General features: G+C 36.9%; 1 protein-coding gene across 6 annotated transcripts in view; it reads right to left on the reverse strand.

The window, feature by feature from the left end:
* The window catches only part of bcor (BCL6 corepressor), a 279,875-nt gene that overhangs the window by 13,719 nt on the left and 242,204 nt on the right, over positions 1–23,952 (reverse strand). For 4 of the 6 annotated variants that reach the window (XM_059968251.1, XM_059968248.1, XM_059968250.1 and 1 more), the window contains 5 exons: positions 23,447–23,521; positions 19,972–20,328; positions 16,842–17,207; positions 10,847–11,184; positions 75–344 (listed from right to left, as the gene is read on the reverse strand). In XM_059968251.1, coding sequence (XP_059824234.1) covers positions 75–344; positions 10,847–11,184; positions 16,842–17,207; positions 19,972–20,328; positions 23,447–23,521 — 1,406 coding nt within the window. The remainder of the gene's footprint in view (positions 1–74; positions 345–10,846; positions 11,185–16,841; positions 17,208–19,971; positions 20,329–23,446; positions 23,522–23,952) is intronic. The other 2 variants (XM_059968249.1, XM_059968253.1) reach the window with 2 other exon arrangements.

Consider the following 23,952-nt stretch of genomic DNA (forward strand, 5'->3'; position numbering starts at 1 on the left):
TACAGTTTTTATGAATTTTGATTAAATACCAGCAAAATATTCAATTATAAAACCACCTGTTTTCAAATACCTACCTCGTAGCCTAGACGTGCTGCTCTTTGCAGTAAAGTCTCACCAGCATTTTTATTCACGATGAGTCTGCGTGCTTCTGGTGGCATGGGGCGATTTATTGGTGTCTCCTGTGGACTGCTGACTGTTTGTGCATTCAGTGGCTGGGAAGACTGCAGTATTAATGAAATCGGCAACAAACGATCAGAAGACCTCTGCTCGCATGTTTTCTTTGGTATGCCATCTATGTCCGTAGTTACTGCTGGGCGTTTTCTGGGGTTCCTAATCACACTGGCCTGCGGTAAATTAGCAAAGAGAAAATTGTTAATGGAATGGACAGATACAGAGCTAACTTGCAAAGGTAATAAATTTGCAGATACTTGATATTTGATCCAAGTTTTCTGCAATAATTAGCATAAAATACTCAATTAGCTGGACTAACAAAGCAATCAGTGATTTAAGTACAATGAATTACTGTGAAATACAATCAATGTCATTATTTAGGTAAGAAATCAACATGTAGAGCAAAATTGTGCACGTTCTTGGAATGGCACAAGACTCAGACCAGACGTGAAACAGATAATAAATATCCACCAAGAAAAAAATAACAATCAAACTAATTGAAATATGGCATATTTTCAACTAATCATTTCTGAAAATGGGGATTTGGTTGTAAAGTGTTTGGGACTCGGAAAGCAACTCACAGCTCATTGGTTCAAATGGCGATTTCTGCTGAACAGGCATTCAAAAAATCTATAAATATGTAAACTAGCACCAGAAAAGGAACCACTGATGTTCCAAATTGTTATTAAAACTCAACCAGTTCTCCAAAAGTACCCTCTCAGCTGGCATATACGTCTTTAGTCTGTGTCACACTAACATTGTCCTTTGCAGTAATGTCCATATCTCACAATAAAATGAAAAATAATGAGGTGCTTGTGCTTTAATTGTTGGAAATTTCTTCATTTGGTTTAACAACTGTCAATGCCTATTTATTCTAAATAAGTTAAAAAAACAAATCTTAATTCTTTATTTTAAAATTAGCAGAAATTAAAGTGTTGTTAAGGTACAGAGGTATGCCTTATAGAAACTTAATAAGAAAAAAGTAATGCATGCTGAGCAAGGGGAATTAATAACAGTAGAAATGCAAAAGTTTGGCCAGTGTGAAGGAGGAGACATAAGTTTAAAACGCAGGGGAACGTAACTTAAGAGGAGGCAGATAGAAGAACCAAGAACCAGTGTGTTAAGGTAATTTTTTAGTATGATTTGGTGCAGAATAAGATGTGAGCAAACTGAGGCTTGGATAGGCTACAGATAATATAGGGTAGATATTGGCGGCAAATGGCAAAAGGCACTAAATTGATGAGTCTGGAGGTCATCAGTGTTCACCAGCAGATGGGTCTCAGAAACTGTGAGAAAAGATTATGTGACAAGGATGCAAAATTTTAAGTTTAGAATTATTCTGTTTAATCATGAAAGTCATCACAGAAAGGAGTCTGTAAATCCTTCAATTTGATACAGGTTCTTTCAAAGAATCCAGTAAGTACCACTTGTCCATTCCTTCCAGTTATCCTCAGAATATGTGTTTCTTTATATTGAGAGTTAATACTGCACACCTATTTCAAACATCCCATCAAGCAGTATATTCCAAGTGATTCTAAAATCATCTTCTAGCCATCTGTGTTCAAAATATACAGCTTCTTCAATGCACCACATAACCGTTCTCAAAGGCAACCTAATAACTCTTTCTGTATCTTGTCAAAAGACTCATGTGCTTCTCAAAGTAAAACATTCAAGATTTATAAATTCAAAGTACATTTATTATCAAAAAATGTATAAAATATACACCTTGAGATTTGTTTGCTTATAGGCAGCCACAAAGCAAGAAACCTGAAGAACACAATTTTTTTAAAAAAGACTATAATCACTATGCTCAGAAAGGGACACACACACACACACAGAAACTCACAGAGATGACAGCTGTCTGAGCAATTCACAGCTTTGGCGCTACAGAGAGAGGAATGAACATTGTGAGAGTGCAAGGGAAATCAGCCTGACCCTCATCTCCAGTCCTGACACTCAGGCTTTACAGTCTATCTGGTCTGGCTTTTAAACTGTCCAAGTACCAGGTAATGCCTTGCTCGAGGACCCAGATCCTAGGTGCAGTGACACACTTTGGCCACACAGCCCAAAAGCCGTTCTCGATCTCATCAAATTGGCTTGGCGCTTGGAGCGATCCAACTTCACACATGGGTTAGGTGAACGGGCATCAAACCTCTCTCCATTGACTTCTTTCCAAATCACTCAGCTCAATTCCAACAGTGATAACAACTCCATCTGTAACCCCGTGAATACGTTGTCCCTTGGCTTTGTGATGCTCCCTCAGCCCATTCCTCGAATCAGCTTCGCCTCCCCTTGTTTCCTCATTGCTTGTGGCAATAGTTTACCACAACTTACTTCAGAAAAGGAGTTATTAGTAATGCTTTTATTCCAATTTTTAACCTTTTGAACTACCAATGAATCACATTTCTGAACTTTTTATACAAAAACATGTGATGTCAATTTGGAAGTTACTCTGTTATTCCTGATAGCTTACACTAAATGTTGTTTATAGTTTCTGAACTAGCTGAAGATGTTTATAGCTTTTGAGCTAGCTGAAGGAAAAGTAGCCATAGTTATTTCTCCACGTCAGTTAATTGTGAACTGCAATTAGGAGGCAGATATGTGTGTAAAGTCTAGCTAAAACAGAGCCAACTAACAGTTTACACTTCACTGATGTGACAGGATAAAAACTCCAAGTCCTTCCGTAAAGGTTCCTGAAAACAGGGGACATGGTTTGCAAGTATGTCATTCTCCTAGGTCAGGCTACCACAGTCTATAATGTGATTAATTTACACACTAAGCACTCTCTACGTATGGCCCAGGAAGATCTCTGATCACCATAATCTTGGTACACTATTAACAAATCCCTGTAGTCAGCCAAAGTGAAATCTCTTTTCATGAATACTTTGAAAGAATACTCAATTAGATACCACTATACTCAAGCAAAGCAGAATCATACAGGGACAGCAATCTGCCAGTTGATGTTTTAAACATTCATGTAGAAAATAAAACAAATGTGCAATTGATTTAACCATTTGATGAACCACTATTCTTCTTTGATTACAGCAGAAGCCAGAAGTTACTAAGATTGCAGTTGAAGATTTGAATATGCAAATGCATCCCAGTACAGTTGGCTAGTTACTTAACAAATGTGATTTAAGAAGTAGAGGGCCATGGGGCTTCAAAAAACCTCCACTTGTTGGAACCAAATCTTAGAATCATACAACACAGTATCAGGACTTTACAAACCCACCTTAGCCACGTTGGCCATGACAACTGTACAAAAAGCTATTTGCCTACATTTGGTCTGTATCCCTTGACTCCCTTCCTAAGACAAGTACCTGCCCAAATGCCCATTAAGCGCTCTAATTATATCTGCCCCACTACCTATTTAAACCTGACCCTCAGGTCTCCTTTAAATTTCTCCCCTCTCACTTTAAATTTGTTCCCTATAGTTCTGGACTCCTCTGCCGTGGGGAAAAAAAGGTTCTGATGATCTATCTTATCTATAACCCTCATAATTTTGTAAACCACTATAAGTTCACCTCTGAAACTCCTATGCTCCAGTGAAGATAAAACCAGTCTATCCAATCTACTCTTACAACCACAGCCCTCCATTCCAGGCAACATCCTGGTGAATCCCTTCTGCACTCTCTCCATTGCTACCACATCCTTCCCATAGTATGGCAACCAGAACTGTATATAATATTCTAAAGTGTGGTTTAACCAATGTTTTATGCAATGGCAACATAACTTTACAACTTTTATATTTAAGGCCTCAGCCTATCAAGGCATTTTTTACTACCCTAAATCTACCTGTGTCACTGCTTTCAGTAAGCCACGGACTTGCACAACATCATTAAACATCAACCTTCCTTTGGTCCCTGCCCTACCAGAATTTGACCCTCAAAGTGCATTACCTCCCACATTCCTAAATTAAATTCCATTAGCTGAAAATTCAGTTAGTGTTTCCTCCTTCTTATTCAAAATTGCCATTTATCATCATGACTTTAAAATGCACATTGAGTGTACTGTATCAGACTGATCAGCCCCATGAACACTTGCCACATTTGCGCTATCAATTTGTAGGCCCAGAAATAGAAGAACAACTTATTGACTCTGAGCGCAGCTCTCCTATAGTTGGCCATCCAGGAGTGAATTTGTGGCGAGCACAAGGCCATGAAATAAAAAAAAATATGATATGCACATCAGGTGACGAACGCTTGGTGCCAGAGACAAAGTCTACACATGCATCTCACAGCGTGTACTGTCATCCTACTTTGTCATGGTCAAGCAGCAGAGCTTGAGCAATCAAGAGAATGAATTTTTAGGCAGCATTTGGATCATATATGGTATGCCGGCAAACTGATGGGGGAGCCTGGGAAACTACAGAAGCATCCTCTACTGCTGAAGCCAGCATATGAACCAATGGATGTTTCATGAAGAGAAAAGGAGATTTATAGTCCACTCCCTCAACATCAACTAACCAGGAAGGCACAGATAGGAAGCTGCAACCCCCCACCCCAGGTGGCAGTTCATAACGGTACGTTTCTCTCCGCCTGCCATCAGATTTCTGAATGGACAATGAACCTGTGAACAGTACCTCAGGATTTTTTGGTCCCTCTCTTTTTGCACGACTCATTTTATTATTATAATTAGTTTTTATTATGATGTATTGCAATATACTGCTGCTGTAAGAAAAACAAATTTCAGGACATATGCCAGTAATATTAAACTGGATTTGGATTCTGATACGCCAGCCAGTTGACGGAACCAAGCAGGAGAGACATTTCAGCAGTTTTCTCGGCTTACTCACATATTCCTTTCCTCTGCAGTTCCCATCTACAGGGGAGACGGATGTACCACATCAGATAGTGAGAATGTGGTGAGTGTGCATGTGGTTGATCAATTGTGTGGTGAATCGATTGGGCCTCTTGCATGCGGGAGGCACTCTCTTTAGGCTTTCAAGTGTGCACGTTTTTGTCTCAGCAGGCCTGGTTCATAGCTCCCACACTGTAAGTTGCACAGTGTGTACTGTTACTAAAATGACTCAATAAAAATGTTTAGTCATACTACTCCATGATCATTCTTGCTCCGCACATACTTAACACTGAGGTTTTTGTTTTATGCAAAGTGATGGAGCATACAGTGCACTATTATTTCCTAAAGCTTTCACTATAAGACACACCAGGAAACTTAACATTTCAACACTCTACGTTGACTGGTGAGGGCAGAAATTCAAGATAAAATGGCTGACATCATGTACATATAAAGTGGCCAGGCCAAGACTAGCTCAAAACTAGGCCTCCAGTTGCATTCCACTGGTCAGGGACACAGGAATTCTGAACGCCTTCGATGCCAATCTAGCCACAGGTAGGTCTGAGCAGATAGAGATTTAATTATTTTTTATGGAACCAGAACTTGTGCTCTTGCTGATTCAACAGAAATTAACACAGGCAACAAGACTGTTCAGTCTTGTGGCCTGCCACACAACCTGGCTGAAGAGCTAAAAACTATATTTGTGTATGCTTTATTTCCTTGCTATTCAAATATATTTTTGGATACTATACAGAGAGTGCAGAGGAGAATTACAAGGATGTTGCCTGGATTGGAGGCTGTTTCTTATGAGAATAGGTTGAGTGAATCTGGCCTTTACTCTTTGGATGAATGGTGGATGAGAGGTGACCAGATAGAGGTATATAAGATGATGAAAGGCATTGATCATGTGGATTTTTCCCAGGGCTAAATGAATAACACGAGGGGGCATAGTTTTAAGGTGCTTGGAAATAGGTACCAACCAACTTAGGTTAGGGGTAAGGTTTTCATGGTGGGTGCACTGCTGGCGGCAGCGGTGGAAGTGGATACAATAGTGTCTTTTAATAGCCTCTTAGATAAGTACATGGAGCTTAGAAAAACAGAGGACTATGCATTAGTGAAATTCCAGGCAGTCTCTAGAGTAGGTTACAGAGTCAGCACCTTGTGGGCTGAAGGGCCTGTAATGGGCTGTAGATTTCTATGTTCTATATACAGTGGGATCCTTAAACCAGCAGTGGAATATTGAAGTGTCTAACACTTGCAAATTTCAGTGTCTTAACACTTACTTCAATAGTTAACGTTTTGGGCTGAGACCCTTCATCAGGACCAAAGGAGGAGGGGACAAGTGCCCCATAAAGAAGGTGGGGGGAGGGGGAAGGAGAAGGCTGGTAGGTGCCAGGTGAAAAACCAATCAGAGGAAAGATCAAGGGGTGGGGGAGGGGATAGGCAGGAAAGGTGAAGAAGGAATGTAAGGGGGAAGCACTATGGGTAGTAGAAGAAGGCAGAATCATTAGAGAGGTGATAGGCAGCTGGAAGAGGAGGCAAAGTGAAAGTGGGATGGGGAAAGGGAGAGGGAGAGAGTTACAGGAAGTTGGGAGAATTCGATGATTCCCTAATGCGGCCTCCTCTACATCGGCGAGACCCGACGCAGATTGGGGGACTGCTTCGTCGAGCACCTCCGCTCTGTCCGCCACAACTGACAGGATCTCCTGGTTGCCACCCACTTCAACTCTGCTTCATATTCCCATTTGGATATGTCCATACATGGTCTCCTCTACTGCCGTGATGAGGCCAGACTCAGGTTGGAGGAGCAACACCTCATATACCGTCTGGGTAGTCTCCAGCCCCTTGGTATGAACATCGAATTCTCCAACTTTGGTAATTCCCTCCCCCTCCCTTCCCCCATCCCACTTTCATTTTGCCTCCTCTTCCAGCTGCCTATCATCTTTCTCATGATTCTGCCTTCTTCCACTACCCATAGTGCTTTCCCCTTACATTCCTTCTTTACCTTTCCTGCCTATCCCCTCCCTGTTTTTCCACACCCCTTGATCTTTCCTCTGATCGGTTTTTCACCTGGCACCTACCAGCCTTCTCCTTCCCACCCTCCCCCCACCTTGAAAGTTCTTTGCAAGTGCAGATCTGTTGGATTGTGTTGCCTTAGGTCAATGATAAAAGGTATTAAGCACAGCCTCCACTAATACCCTACTCAGGACAATTCTGTGGATAAACGACCCCAACATTGGTCTAAAAATGAGTTCAATCCTATAAATTGGGGTTGTATTAAAGGCTACTCTCAAATGTGCAAAGGTGGAAGAGGTGCTCATGAAGGGAATGACAGTTGAGCCAATGCTTTGCCTTCAGGGGCACCTCTTCAACATTTATAAGTTCAGTATACAATGTATGGTTGCATAGAATGCCCTGAATGCAACGCACCACATGACAGACATTTTCTAGTGGATCTCCTTCCATGAGTCCTCCACATCCACTCTATTTTGGCCTTTCAATATTTGCTATGTTTCAATGAGATCCCTCCTCATCCTTCTAAACTCTAATGAGTACAAGTCCAGATCCGTCAAACTCGCATCATGTATTAACATTTCCATTCCCAGAACCACTCTTGTAAATCTCTTCTGGACCCTCTCCAATATAGCACATAATTTCTTAAATATGGGACACAAAACTGCTCACAGTGCTCCAGGTGCAGTCTGATCAATCCCTTATAAAGCCTCAGCATTACATCATCAATATTATATTCTAGTTCTCTCTAAATGAATGCTAACATTGCATTTGCTTCTTTATGACCAATTCAACCGGCAAGATAACCTTTAGGAAATCCTGCATGTGGACTCCAAAGTCCCTTTGCACCTTTGATTTCTGAATTTTCTACCCATTTAGAAAACAGTCTACACCTTTATTCCTTCTACCAAAATGCATGACCGTACACTTCCTTACACTGTATTCTATCTGCCACTTATTTGCCCATTCTCCTCATATATTTAAATCCTTCTGCAGACTCCCTGCTTCCTCAATACTAACTGCCACTCCACCCATCTTTGTATCGTCCACAAACAGTAGTTTCAAAATTTATGTTTTTGTCTCCATACTAGTGTGAAATTTCTAAATCTTAAAACTGCTTTGTGAAATTAAATGCTTGGCATAATTAGACATATGATACCATGCTAAACCACACATATCTTGTTATCAACATAAATCTTGCCAAAATATTTCCATTAATTGCACTGAACTTGTATTCACATTATACCTCCAAATTCAGATCATGAATCATACTGGCCAAGTACAGATCATGCTAAACTAGCAGCTTGGGGAAAAGAAAATCTCCCAACTTTTGGTTTCAAAAGGCTGAGTTACAAGACAAGATAGTTTGTTTTAATCTGGTATGGAAGTGACCCACGCATTTTGATTTTTGCAGGAAAGAAAACCTCTGCAAATGCTAGATTAAAAGAATAATAATGCCCCGCATGGTATTGCAACTTAATCTGGACAACAACTGAATATCAAAAACAAACCCGAATCAAATCTAGGCGTCTTTTCTGTGGTGAATTTTATCTGAAGTATTACCAGCTGGGAAGAAATGGCATATTATACGGATGCTAGTATATTTTCCCGGAAACAAATTACATAAAATGTTTTCACTTTGCAAATCAAGTTAAATCCATAAAAATAAACAGGGAAGGAGGTATTGAGAAGAGGAAGATTTGTTCTCCAGTATGTAGAAAAATAGGTCTACACTGTAAACCTGAAGTCCAAGCCCCTTTGGACAAAGGCTATAATAAAATTTGCAGTATTCTAGACTTAAAATAATTTTCTTCTTTCCTGCAAAACATGAAAAATATTATTATGCAGCAAAACCCCAACTGATTAGCCACATGGCAAAACCTCACACAACAAATATTGAAAGTGGCACATGGCTTGTAATTGGTTCAGCAAGTTCTATTCCAAATTAACCAAACAAACCCTACAGATGTGTATAGAAATTTACTAACCAAGGTAAGTAGAGAAACAGGAAATTTATGCTAAGATATGTAGTTACCATGAACTGTTTTCATCCACTCCAAATCAAATGAAATTATTTCAAAGGATACCACTAATTCTTCATACCATTTTAAAATTACTGTACATAATTTTTTAAAATATGTATTTTCAATGTTGAAACACATATTTCATTATTAACACAGGTAGCTTACAGAAGGTGAATATAAAGCAATTTGAGTGTTCAACAAAAAAAAAGTAAAACCGTTCTGGTGTATTTTCTCCTTCTTCTGATTCCATCCATCCATGAGGGCAACTAAACAGTTCCATGGTCCCAAGATCATTCTGTTCTGTTCTCAAGCAACCATTACCCAAATTGAGCTCAACCCTTTCTTCACATAGTTTGAGATGTGTTTATCAACAATGACCTGTGCAGTAATCTAGACAAGAAACTTTTGTCGTTTTCATGCAGTTTTTTGGAATTCACTACTCAATGTGCTGTGGTGGCTCAAATGCCATGTGTATTCAAGATAGAAGTTAATAAATTTTTAAATATTAGGAGGATCAAGGCTTATGGGATCATTGCAAGAAGTGGAGTGGAGACACAAGAGTAGCTGTAATTTCATTCATTGGGGAGTCAAACATCTTCCCCCAGCTTCCATTTCTTATACTGTTATTTTCCTTCCATAAATCAAGGCTGTTAGGGGAGCATTCAATACATTATTATCAATATACATTCCCACAAACTAAGTATTAGACTATGTTCCTGTATTTGTATGATTTACTTTAACACTATAAAAATACGCGCATCAGCCAAAGTTGTAGTTGATATCAAATCAAGAATTGAATTTCAATCATTTTTCACAATAGATATAAATGTGTTTATTTTTACCTGGAAGAGAAGTCTCAAGGACTGAAAAGCTACCATAAAGCCAAAAAAGTATGGAAAGCACTGGAAGTTCAAAATGTTAACCAACAAGAAAATGAGCATTTATTAAGAGTGTTTGCCAATACACTCCAGAATTAAAAAAGGGTGGTTATATATGTTTGACGTAGCCCAGTAATTATTGGGTAACTGAAGGATACAAGTTACAAATGATATATGAACCCTGAAGAAATTATTAAATGAATTAAGAACATTTCTACAAACTTAAGCAGACACAAGTATTGCTTCAGAGGAACAATATTTAAATACACATAACATATTTATTCATATGATAGTAATTAAAGTAGGAGTGTCAAACCATTCTCACTAGTCAGTGTATCAGGATTCTACTGCAAGGATAAAGACAGAAAAATTTCCAGAACCCCCAATAATAACTATCCTAAATGCCAGCTCAGTGGGGAACTAAATTATAATCAAGGAGAAAATATAAAAAGCCTAAAAATGACTGTTGGCAATAAACTTTGTATTAATGCTTTCTCACAGCACTGCAAGCAGAAATATTATCCAATAAAATTGATAAAAGGGTTAATATCTAAGTTAAAACATGAATGGGATAGAAAATAGATACTTTGAAGTAGAAATATTTTGAGCTGTCATTAAGTTATAGTGTTAAGAAAAGCTTTGCAAATCATTCTTCTCCCTTCTAAGTCCAATTAAACACTGAACTAAAATCAAATCTCATTGGCTCAATACAATAGTTTACATACCATCTCACTGAACTATCAATTGAACTTAAGGCATTATTTGTTGAATAACAATACAACTGAAGGTGTTTAAGCTTTGTTCAATTTTACATCTATAAATTAAAAACAGCGTGATTTTTATCTTATCATGAACTTCATCTATAACTAAGGATAATGGAGATGGGGTACAGGAGCTATCTTCCATGATAGTAATTGTTAGCCATATAACACTGAATGTAAAAATACTAATAAACTATCATACCTTGTCTTCTGAGCTCTCGATATCAGTTGAGTCATCTGCTGTCAAAGATAACTTTCTTTTATCCTGACGTATTAGATGTTTTGTTTTGAACTGACGCTTTCCTGAAGGTTTTTCCCATTCAGTGTTTGAATACTTTGGTGAGATTGGCGAAAAAAGATGGTCATCCTCCTTTCCAGGACATAAAACACTCAGTTTGCGGCTTTCCTTGCCTCTTTGTCGTTTAGTTGATGATCGTGACAGTGGTGTGCTGGTGGCATTTTGCTGCATTTGCCAGCTTGTACTTGTTGTTCCAGATAGAGCAATCTTTTTCCTTGGAGATACTGGAGGTGTAGAAAAACCTAAAAAGAAATTAACATTATTTTCATTAACCAATTGCTGAAGTTTTAGACTTAATTGCTGAGTTTTATAACCACAATACAATTACATCAAATTGATCATTTGAATATTGCAGAAGTTACACGGTATTCTACATAGGTTTAAGAAAGTTGAGTTGTCAAGTACAGAAATCAGTTTCAGAAATACGGTCTATCTCCCCAATGTAAGTAGGGCAATGTTTACAGATGTTCTGAAACTGGTTTCTATATTACCACAGTATGAATGACTAGCTGGCGTAAAAAATACCTGTGGATTGATTAGTCACTCATTTGAACACAGTAAAGAACTAACTGGCAGTCACTATAATTTTCTAAACTAATCAGGGAACAAGCAGATATGAATGCTGCAGGATATCCAGGCCAGAAAATGTAGCTTAAATGGCAGCTTTTTTTACTAGTCTGTGTTTTGACAGTTGTACATATACACTACAAGTAATCTGATAATTACTATATATGTGATGTCATACCATTGGAGTAGAAAACAATAGTTTATAAAGATCATAATTAAACTGTTAGACCATCCACAGTCACCGTAATGCACTAATATACACATGTGGTGGTTGTTAAGTGTACAACTTGATGGATCCGGTGAGTATACTATTTGTCCATTCTTCTGTTCCCTCCTTCCCACACCACTCTTTAACACACATCAATACCTTTCTCTCTCTCTCTTCTCTCCAATTTTCTTTCCCTCCAGTTGCTGATCTTATCCTTCCTCTGACTTTGTGCTCATGTTTCAACCCACTGTTCACTGTGTCCTTCCAATTTCCTGTTCCCGTTTGATTTCTCCATCAGTCTGCTCCTCCTTCAATCTATTCTCCTCACCCTGCTTTAGGAGCCATGTTAATTAAAGAAGAAAATAGCTACCATAGACAAGAGGCTCCAGCTGGGCACATGCAGCACCATGACATTAGGTGCTCCAATTTCGGTTAGTGGGGGAGGTTGGGGGGGGGGGGGGGGAAGAAAGCATTTACTCATCTTCAAATCATGCGCACAAATCCAGAGGAAAATACTTTTCATGCCAGAAAACTCTGCTAACTTGATGGATTTGTTCAGGGTTCCACTTTATGAACCAAAATAACTTTCTGGAACTTCCTGGCTCAGGGTAAGAAGAGTCACTCTTCACGAAGCAATGAACCAGTAAAGTGCATGACTGTGGTGAAGTATCAGAGATTCTGTTACAGCAACAGTTGCAGAGGAAAGAGATAATTTTCCACAATGGGGCTTGTCATTTAAGTTGCTGGGTGAATTATATCCCGTTGTCAGGAAGCAACATGTAAAACCAAAATTACAACCAACCTATGCAGTGACGTTAGTTTCAATGCAGATTTCTAAAGACTTCAGCAATTTAATATGGCGGGGTAGACATGAAGGAAAGCAAAAGGTTGTGTTTCCTGCGATAATTTTATTAACATCTAATGTCTTAAGTATTAATGGAATGACGGGATCCATCATTCCCAAACTACTTCATGCTACTTGCTTTTTGTAAATATATTCTCAGGTGCAGGTTTTCTAGGACTTCTTGATTAGTGAGTTCCTGACAACCACTGTTATATCCAGCACCTGTAATGCTGTCCATTTTCATCCAATAAACACTAATGGATACCAAAATAATCTTGTTTTACATATTTTCACTACTTTTGTTACAAGATGATTAATTATTTTTAAAATATTCTGTTTATTTAAATCCACTGTTTTAAAGGCCATTGAACACAAGATGTTTAAAAACTGAAAACATCTGTAAATAAGGGGAAACTGGGGAACCTTGGCTGTTTCAGCTGAGGTGATTCTGATCCTTGTAAAATAAGAAACTGGTAATTTTAAAAAAGGCAAGAGATTTAAGCAGGTTCGGTGGTTAAAGTTAGGGTTCGGACCAGGAAATTCTTCAAACAGTTGCATACATAGACTTTCAGATCAGATTAATGGAGACAAAAATCCCCAAGACATCCAAGGAGTATCTGGATTCTGCAATATCTGTACGGTATTTTAGGTTCTTTCTGGATGGATGATGTTTTGCTTTTATTCATACTGTGTGCTGAATCTGCACTACCACAAAATCATGAAACATTCATGATTATTTACATCAACTGAAACACATTCCTTCAGCAGCATAATTCTGATGAACAAAAGATGGTGGGAAGGGTGGAAAGGAGCAGAGCAATCTAAGGATTACAGCAGGGAACTTGACTGTAATGTCATTTTAAAGGCAGGCAAGTGTGCCCTACCAACAAAATGGAATTCTGTGGAGTGGAAGGTCACAGCTGAGCTAGATATTTATTGAGTGTTAGCCTCAGATCTGGCAAAGACAAGCCAGGAGCAGTGCCTTCAGTCTCCTGCAATGAAGCCTGTGGTAAGTCAAAATAATGTCTGGTGCATAAACTGGGCCACACTGGATTTTTCTGAATAGCATCCTGATCTTTCAAGAACTCTCCATGTGATGTGCCTAATGATAGTTCATAATCTTGTTATGAATGAGCACTGCTGCTGTCTACAACAGTCATAAAGAGAACATGAGCCAGAAGGACAATAGACAATTCTTGTTCAAAAGATCTGATCTAAATTTCTGCTGAGAGCAAGAAAGAGCTTGCTGAACTTGCTGAAAAAAAAGCCAACCCTATTGACAGAGAACATTTAGGGCTACACAGAATCATAAAATATCAGAGCAGTGAGAAGTTTCAGTCCAAATGACTAGGCCGCTGCTTTTCTCCAAGTGAGCATTTTATTCTAATGACACTCTTCTAGTTCTTTATGTACCTTTCAAAATTCCTTCTTTACAAGAACCTTAATTTCAAAATGTTACAGATCCTCTTCCAACTGCAGTTTGTAGCAGAAAATTAAATCAGTTAATTACAGGATTTTTTCCTATCTACTCTTTTATTTGTTCTGTGATCACCAGCAGCTAATAAACTCCAGTTACCAACTTACTATCCTGGAAAGCACCCAGCAATTCTCATCCTAGTGCTTCATTTCTGGGATGTTTCTCTGGTCTGCTGAAACCTTAATAATTGTTTCTGAACAATACTTCCTATTTGCTTTCCACTGTATCCTAATTATCAGATACAGTGATATTAAAACCATAAAAAGAATGGTAATCAAATTTATTTAACAGGAAAGAAAAAAAGTAATTTAAGCAACTGTGATAAATTTTGAATTGTAAGTATATCCTTGTGGCAAAAATGGATAAGGGAAAAACCATTTAGAACATTAAAATAACATTTTATAAACTATATTGCCTTTGTATTTGATCAAACTAGTTTTCACACCAAATTACTCAACCCCGTCACTTTCTCTGTTGGCTTTTTCAGAACCATGTCAGAAACATTGTGCAAAACTTACGCAATTTTCACAGTAGCAGATCAAGGAAAAGAAAAAAAATGTTGAAGTTTCTTTGTGTGCTAATAATCTCGGGTTGAAGTTTTCTAAAGGAAAGTTAAATGAATATTAACCTGTATTAACTGTTTTTGTCCAATATGCAAGCACTGCATTCATTTTTAAAATGGACCCCTCTTTAGACCAGCTCTGATGTTTCACTAAGCCGATAGAGTCATACAGCAATAGAGCATGGATACAGGCCCTTTGGCCTAACAAGTTCACACTGACCATAGAGCCCACCCAATTAGTCTTGATGTGTTATGTTCAACCCATATCCACTAAGCCCAGCCCTCCATGTACCTATCCAAGTGCTTCATACTTGATACTATTGAACTTGCCTCAACCACTTCCTTTGGCAATGTTTCATATAGTCACTACCCTATGTGTGAAAAAGCTGCCCTTCAGGTCTCTTTTAAATCTTCCCTATCTCACCATGAATCTGTAGTTTTGGACTCCATCAATTTTGTCTATGCCTTTCATAATTTTAAACTTTTCTATAAGGTTGCCCCTCATTTTCCTATGTTCTAAGGAATAAAGACCTAGACTGGCTAACTTCACCCTATCAGTCAGGCCCTCTCATCCTGGCAAGATGCTTGTTAATCTTTTCTGCCCCCTTTCCAGTTTAACCATATCTTTTCTTTAATGCAGGGACTGAAATGAATATAGTACTCCAAGTGCAGCCTCATCAACAACTTGTACAACTGCAACATAATGTCCAAATCCCATTTAACCCTGGATTATAGAAGGCCAGAGAGCTAAATGTAATTTTCATCAACCCCTTTACCTATAATGCCACTTTCAAAGAACTATGTACAAGTACCCCTAACTACCTCAGGGTCATTACACCCCTAGTACCCTGCCATTCATAGTATAAGGCCTACACTGGTTCGACTTTCCAAAATGAATCACCTCACACATATCTGCACTGAAATCCATTTGACAATTCTCAGCCCACTTCCCTAAGTGATCAAGATCCTCCTGTAAATAACCTTTTCTGAAACACCTTGTAATTTCACAAATTTATTGATCAAGACTAGTGACTTCATATCCAAATCATTTTTACAAATAACAAATAACAAGGGTCCCAAGTACTGATTCCTGTTGTACACCACTAGTTAATTGCCACTAGCTGAAGAAACAAAATTACCACCCTCATCTTCCTACCTTTGAGCTAATTTTGCATTCTCAGTTCTATTTGATACACATTGAACAAAGTTATTCCATTCAGTAGTCCAACCAAATGGAGTTTCCTCATTTGATTCCTGTTTTTAAAATTTTCTTTGTTTTAAAATTTCCAGATTCTGGACGGCTCTTAGTTAATGCTATTCTCTTTATTCTCCCACATTTTCCTATTGCATCATTTCTGTCGACGTGACGATCCGCACCACAGCTTCTGAAGAAACTTCCATTCTCTCCGATTCTTCCATTTTTGCATGTAATCTTCACATGAAAACACAAGACAGACAACTGACCTTCCCCTTCTTCCTTCCCACCAAACTGATTACCATGTGCTCTTTCTGATGAAAGATCAGTCTGAAAATTTGACTGTTTCTCTTTTCATTGGTCCCGTTCTATATATTGTTTATTTCCAGTATTTTCTTTTTCCTTCAGATTTCTAACAACTTTTGCACTTATCATAATGTAAGGTTGACAATGTTGCCAAACATTACATTTCTGAAGCATTAAATAATAGATCTAAAAATAGGTCTCGGAGTCCAACATCTAAAGTGCAAAGCCATCTTTGAATTTTAAAGTCATCTTGTTGCTCATTTGGTGTTTGCCTCCATGGGTTAATTCACTACTTGTGAAACTTCAGGATTGCATCAATTTTTTTTCCTTTCTTTTGAACAGGGGAAAATTAGCTTCACCTGATATGATATGATTTGATACACCTCCTGTCAATTCACCATGAAACAAATGTTAACAGGCTAGGTCAGCTTCACAGCAGTAGAATGTAAAATTATTTGAGAAATGCAAAATGGAGACCATCAATAAACAGATAACTACAAGGAAGTACTTAATAACTTTTTGCTCAGAAATAATCAGAATGAAAATCAAATGAAAATTTGGTTAAGGTAATTTAAATTTTCTTTGAAAGTTTTCAAAATTCCTTCTCCTCAAGGGTTCCATGTTTAGTGAAAAGAAAAAGTGTATGGAAGAATCTGATACGTGCCCCATTTTCCTTATAAGGTACATTAAGTGTTTCTAAATTAAACAAACATTCAGACTTCTCCAGGTTTCAAATGTACCTTTCTCGAAGTCATTCCTATTGAAGGTCTCTTCAGATCCATTTCTGTTTGCCTTGGCATCTGATGCTTTCTTGGTACTTTTTTCTTCTGCCCTGTCTTTGACTTTAATTTCTTTTGCAATAATCTCTGACTCCTTGCCTCCTGCTAATTCCTTTCTGCTGTGTCGATCTGTCTTGGAAGGAGAGGATTTTTTGGGAGACACTTGCTGCTCCCAAAGTGCCCTTAGATGATGCAGATGTCTTTGCTTGCGTGGATGGAGTCCTGTTAGTTCAATGCACACTTTTAGGTTTGTTACTTCACTTGAGTGCGAATCTTCTGAATTATCCGTGGATTCATCATTCATCTCTTTTTCAGTCCATTCATCTACTTTGAAAATAGTCCAAGTTAATGAAACATGCCCTACAACTAGCAACACTACAAACAAAATCATACGCAGCCCTAATGTTCTGAGCAATCCTGAATGTTATGCTTTTTAATATTCTAATACAAATATGTTATTTCCTGTCATCACAACACAATCATCCTGGAAAAATGAATCTCCCATGTTAGCATCCAGCTCATTCTGTCAAATGAAACTTAACAATTTAAGAACGTGACTCCCAATTCTGAGCAAAATGAAATTTTTATTTGCCAATACTTATTTTTAAAAAGCCAAATAAAAAATGGATAAGCTATTTGATTCTTGTTGTTATAGTCCATGTATGGCATAGCTCCTAAATTTAAAAAATAATAAATATTTTCTTTAGAAATAGTCATGCCCTATGATGTTACATATTTAATATATCCACAGGAAGTTTGTATAATGTATTACATACTTCATTACAACATACAAGGAAGCTAACTTGGCCCATTGAGTCTATGCTGGTTCACAGAGCAATGTCATTCCTCACATGTAACCTATCCTTTAAAAATTTTCATCAATATGTTGCCCCTCTCCCTGAATGCCATCACTAGGGGGCAATTTACTGTAGTTACTTAACTTACCAACTGTACCTATATGGGATATGGGAGGAAACCACAGCAGAAAGGGAAAACCCATTCAGCAGAGGGAGAATGAGCCAACTTCATAACAGCACTGTGGTCAGCATTGAACTGGGTTGCTGGAGCTACAAAGCAGCACTCCTCTAGGCCCTAAATGGAGCAGTAGCCTGACATTATTCTTTATAAACAAAACATCGTTTGGGTATGAATGATTTTGAATATATAATTTGCTTTTCTGTCAATAAATTGATGAGAATGACCAAGTAGATGAGTAATGTTAAATGTGTTTTATAGAATAATAAACTCTACATTTTTTGCCAAGTTAGATGATGTCATGGCCTAACTGCAACAAGTTGCAGTAAGAGAGATACACAAATGACCAAAGTACTCATGGGATGGAAGAGAAAAATAGATGGCAAGAAATCACTATGTAACATTGCTCTTCATTGCTATCCAATGACTCTTAGCAGCAAATGCTTTTATCTATGTCATAACTGAGAAATAATTGGATTTGATGTTTTCCTAAAGGTAAAAGAATTTACCAAACCATCGTCATGGGATGTTATGTTGAAATTGTATAACATGTTGATGAGGCCTAATTTGGAATACTGTGTGCAGTTTTGTCACCTACCGACAGGAAAGATGTAAACAAAGTTGAAATAATGTAGAGAAAATGTACAAGGGTGTTGCCAGGACTTGAGGACCTGAGTTATAGGGAAAGGTTGAATAGTTAGGACTTTATTTCCTAAAGTGTAGAAGAATGAGGAGAGATTTGATAGAGGTATATGAAGTTATGAGGGGCATAGATAGGGCAAGCAGGCTTTTTCCTTTGTGGCTCGGTGACACCAGAACCAGAGGTCATAGATTAAGGATGAAAGGTGAAATGTTTAAGGGAAAAATGACGGATTTCTTCACTCAGAGGGTGGTGAGAGCGTGGAATGAACTTCACTCAGAGGGTGGAATGAGCGTGGAAGCGTGGACGCGGGTTCAACTTAAACATTTAAGAATAATTCAGATAGGTATGTGGATGGGAGGGCTTTCGAGGGATATGACCTCAATGCCAGGCAGATTAATAGTTTGGCAAGGGCCAGATGAGCCAAAGGACCCATTTCTGTGCTATAGTAATCTATGATTTTACCATCAAGTTTTCTATTTGCAAAATGTTTGGGAAAAAGTCAAAATTAATTACCAAAATAGCCACAAATTTAAAAAACATTAAAGATACACAATTTATTTTCTGCATCATTTTAGGTGCTTATCTGATTCAATATTATGCTCCTTTAGCCAAGAGGGTTCAGACTGTATTCTCTACAGTGACCTTGTATCTGCTGGAAATTGAACTGTGCTGACTGTGCACCTTAACAACCTATCCAAGACAAAGGAACAAACTCACAGTTTTCACTTTTAGAATGGCAACATTAAAGTAAAGTGCTGTATTGGTCTAATTGGATTATAATAATCAGAATCACAAAAAAATTAAGGAAAAAAAACTAGCAACTTAGAACATTCAGGGCTAGCCAAAAATCTAACTTCCCAGCACTTGGTTTATAACTCTGCAGGTTATGGTTCTTTTGAGTGGTCATCCAGATCTTTTTAAATGTGACAAAATTTATCTCTCCACCACCCTTTCAGCTGATGACTTCCAGGCTCCAGGTTGTTGTTTGAAGACCTTTTTCTCAACTCCCAGCTAATCCTTCCATCAATTATCTTAATTCTTTATATTCTTGTATTCTTTATATTTTCAAAGTGCTTATTAATAAATGCTTTTTAAAAATCCTGATCAAACATTAAATATGTTAAACACTACAGTGAATTTTAATCTGATTTTGCAAGATGTTTCAAAACTACTTCTGCAACAATTTGTATTTTTAAAAAGTTTTTGTCTTTATTATAGAACCTATTGGACCTATTCAGTTTTTTTCTATACTGAAAGGGTTCAATATATTTTAAAATACTTGTTTAATAAACTACTAAAAAGGAGAAGGAACCTTGAAATCTTTTGTATATATCAAATTAAAAGATAATACTTTACAGGTGTATATTAGATGGAATTTTTCACAAGAAAAAGATGTTCACCCAGCCTAAACTTAACTTTGTCATATTTATAATATACATACAATCAGAAAGTAAAAAATACTGTAACCCTTACCTGTAATGGAACTTTGCCTTTTTCTTTTCATCTTAAAAATTTCTGGCATCATTGATCGATTGATGCAAGTCTCGTTATATCCCTTCATCTCTGATTGTCCTTCATGAGTGTTCATTCTGTCTCGGTTCCCTCCTAAAATTTTCTTGCAATATTGGCTATCCTGGTCAAAGGCTGGCTCAGAATTATAACTAGCATCCTCACGAGGATGAGTTTGTGTAGTTTTTTCGAAGTCATGATTAGATGGGGATACTTTCTGTAGGGTAGAACTCTCTGCATTGGTACGATCAGTCCAATATTCTCCATTTTCATGATTTTCAACCAGCTGATCTAGGTGCTTTGCATTGCTATCTAGATCATCTGCAGAAAAAGTGACCGATTAGATTCTACATGTATTTCAGTACCATATAAACAAGTGGAAATTTGATGCATTTTCTTTTGAATATTTTTTTAAAATAAAAAACTGCAATTTTAAAATGGTAAATATATACACGACAAATGTGAAGGCCTTGTCCAAACATCAGAAAATTTTGAAGAGTAGTGACAAATTGACAGAGGCACTATTTCTAATTTTCCAAATATTTTGGAAACTGGAGAGCATACAAAGTGATCGTAGAATAACAAATGTTAGAGCTGGTTTGAAACAAGGGGGAGCAATATCCAAAGTACACTCAACTTCTCTCCTGATCTTAATAGGAAAGCTCTACATGAGGTCAAATTTGGGGAGAACCCTCAGTGATTTAAGGATTTTAGAACGTTAAAGATGGAAGGAGAGTTGCAGACCAAGCCAAGAAGGAACTTGAACCTGGCCTTATGGTATTAAAAAGAGTTCTTTGAGAACCAGGAGCCACACCTAAATTTTTCACATGCAAATTTATGTTTATTTGCCTTAAAAAAGAGGGATCAGAAGCACAAGATAAGCATAGCATATTTGATATAGGATAGGAATAATGATATGAAAGTAACGAATACAGGAATATTCATTTGTTATATATCCAGTTCTGAATGTTTTTGTGTGGAGGAAGAGATTCTGAAGTGAGTTCATGTCGGCTGCTTTGAAAGTAAGATTCAACATGCAAAATCTTTTTGCATTTTAGAAGTGTGTAATTCGTTCTGCTGATAGATAAAGATTCATTAGGCCTAATGAAGTGATGTGTACAAAACATCATTTTGACCACAAAACAGAAAATACTGAAGATGCTCAAAGGTCATATCTCAACTGTTGATAAAATATGAAAGTTGATGTTTCAAGTTTAATATCGTTCAAGATCACAAATGAATAATGTAAAACAAAATAAGAGAAAAAAGCAAAATAATACACAGGCCAAAAACAAAACAGACATTAAAAAAGACAAAAAAAAGAGGCTGCATCTATTTATGTTTCTGTCAGGATTTCCTGAAGTACCTTACAGAATATTAAGTAATTTGTGAAAGATAATTATTGTTACAATGTTAGAAACGTGGGCGCAATTTATGCACGTCTAAGTCCATCAAATTTCAAAATGATAGTGACAGGATATAATGCTTTAATTAGTGATGGGTAATTGTACAATGAAACAAAACCAACACATTTGGGATAATACATCAGTTTTTCGTCAAAATAAGTGCTCTGTTATATCAATCTATAAGGGCAGAGGGGATCTTGGTTTAATGATAACCTCTGAAAGTATAGTATCCTCTAGGCTTTTCAATGATGATTCAGCCTAGAATTTTGTTCCCCAAGTCTCTCATGAGCTTTGAACCAGCAATCCTCTGATTTTGAGAAGAGAATATTACAAATTGAACAAGAGTTTAAAAAGGATGACCTGAAATGTGCTAAACTGGAGATTAGAAAAATGGTTAAAGAAAGTAAGTGATAAGCAGAGGAGCCAAGAGGAAATATGGAAATCAAATAAAGATGACACTAGATTGCAAGAAGATCTCAGAATGGATTAGTCAGGAAAATAGGAAGTATGAAAAAATAGCAAATGAATTAGAAACCATTGACCCAAGAGTCTGAGAGAATGAAAAAAAGAGTGACAATCACCACCCACAATTGGTTTATTTGTGCAGTTTTAACAACCCTGTTATAGAAAAAGCAGAGGAACACTAGAAAAGGTACATTGAATACACTCATTACGGCAATAAGTGAGCATATTTGAGATCTGAGATGTGACTGTATTAAAAAATTGCAGATGATAATGCTGTATTATAACAGAAGTGTTTAAAATTTTAAAACTCCATTTAGAGATAAATAGTGAAAGATCATTTTCAAGTGCTGTCCAGATTCCTCTGATATGTGAGAGCACCTGCCTCCATCACGTTCCCATTCAATGCATTTTAGTAAGATTTTTCTACCCAGAGGGTGACTGCAATCTGGAACATACTGCCAGAGAAGGTGGTGGATGCAGGTACTCTCATTTAATTAAAAGTTCAGCTAAGATGTATCTGCACAAGCACTTGACTCACCAAAGCACAGCAGGCTGTGGACTAAGTGCTGGTAAATGAAATTAGTATAGATAAGTACTTGATGGTCAGCAGAGACATGGTGACCCAAAGGGCCTGTTTCTGTGCTGTATGACTTTATGATTCTATTAGTCAGTAAATGGTTATAAAGCAACATAAATTAAGGAATTATAGTAGAAACACAAAATGTGATTAAAAGAATCACACGAAAGGTTAACAGAATATTTACTATTATGTTCCTAGACCCCACAGACCTGAGTTACTCATTTCATTTGAAGTAGATTTGGGTAAATATTTGAAGAAATTACTAAAATATACAGAGGAGCAGGTGGATGGGATGGGAGTATATAGCTCACAGTGATAGTACCGAAGGAATAAGACACCAAATTTCTCTCTGGTGACATCTTTAATAGTTACAATAAGAAATCATAGAGTGGAAATTAAAGTACAATTAAGGTAGATTTTTTTATAAAAACAAATAAATGCTTTCCAATAAATATGGAAGGTATTCTTGCTTTACTGGATTCTCATTTTTTTCTAATTGTGCCTTTCTCATAGAACTAATAGATATTTCCTATTTAATCTATTTGAACCATTTTATAGAGAAGTGTTGGCTCCCATTTTTACACCTCAGAAATAATACTCCGAGGATTGTATTGTAAGGAGCCTACACTAATTCAAAAGTCAAGAACTAATTTGTTGTACTTCATTGTTAGCATGCAAGTTATTTCAAGTTTACTTCAGTACATACCTCAGATAACTTGACATTTTTCCTTAGGTATACCAAATACAATGCTTCAGCAATGAATCATTACATAACTTAAGCAGAAAGATGTTCTTACATTTCATAAGTTTGAAAATAATGAAAATTAAAAAGTAGTTCCAATGAGTACAACTAATCATCTTCAAGATTTGTATAAAATTACAAGTTAAGATATTTTTGCTAAATTAATACCTTAATAAAAATTGAAAATGTATGGAAACACAATTATATTCCAATTATATTCTCAATAACTGCAAAATGAATACATACCAGACTTGTGTGCTTGCACTTGCAGAAGAAGTGGAATAAAATCTCGGAATCCATTCTTTTGTTTCTTTTGGAAGGCTAATTTAAAAGCCAAAAAATAAAATATATACTGGTTGGCCTATCAAACAGTTGTTTTTATTCAGATACAATAGAAATTAAATGCTGTGGTGGTTGATTGCTAGTCTTTTTGCCTAATACCATAAACCAAATGAAGGAATACTGAACTAGACGTTACAGATGCTGAAAAAGGTTTGACACCTTGCAAGTAATTTCTAGTTTACTATTTTTACCAAAACATTAACCCATTTAAAGAGTTATTGATTGTATAAAATAATACAGGCAAATGTCATAATAAAGATATGAAACAGTCATATATCAATATCACCAACAGCAATCAAAAATGTAATTGCTCTAATTCTATTTTTGTACTTATTGCCAACTAACATTCACATTAAGATATTACAGAAGATTTCACGGAGTAATGTTCTTTGGTGAGACCTTTAATTTTT

The sequence above is a fragment of the Hypanus sabinus genome, chromosome 4 (assembly GCF_030144855.1).
Source record: "Hypanus sabinus isolate sHypSab1 chromosome 4, sHypSab1.hap1, whole genome shotgun sequence".
Lineage (NCBI taxonomy): Eukaryota > Metazoa > Chordata > Chondrichthyes > Myliobatiformes > Dasyatidae > Hypanus > Hypanus sabinus.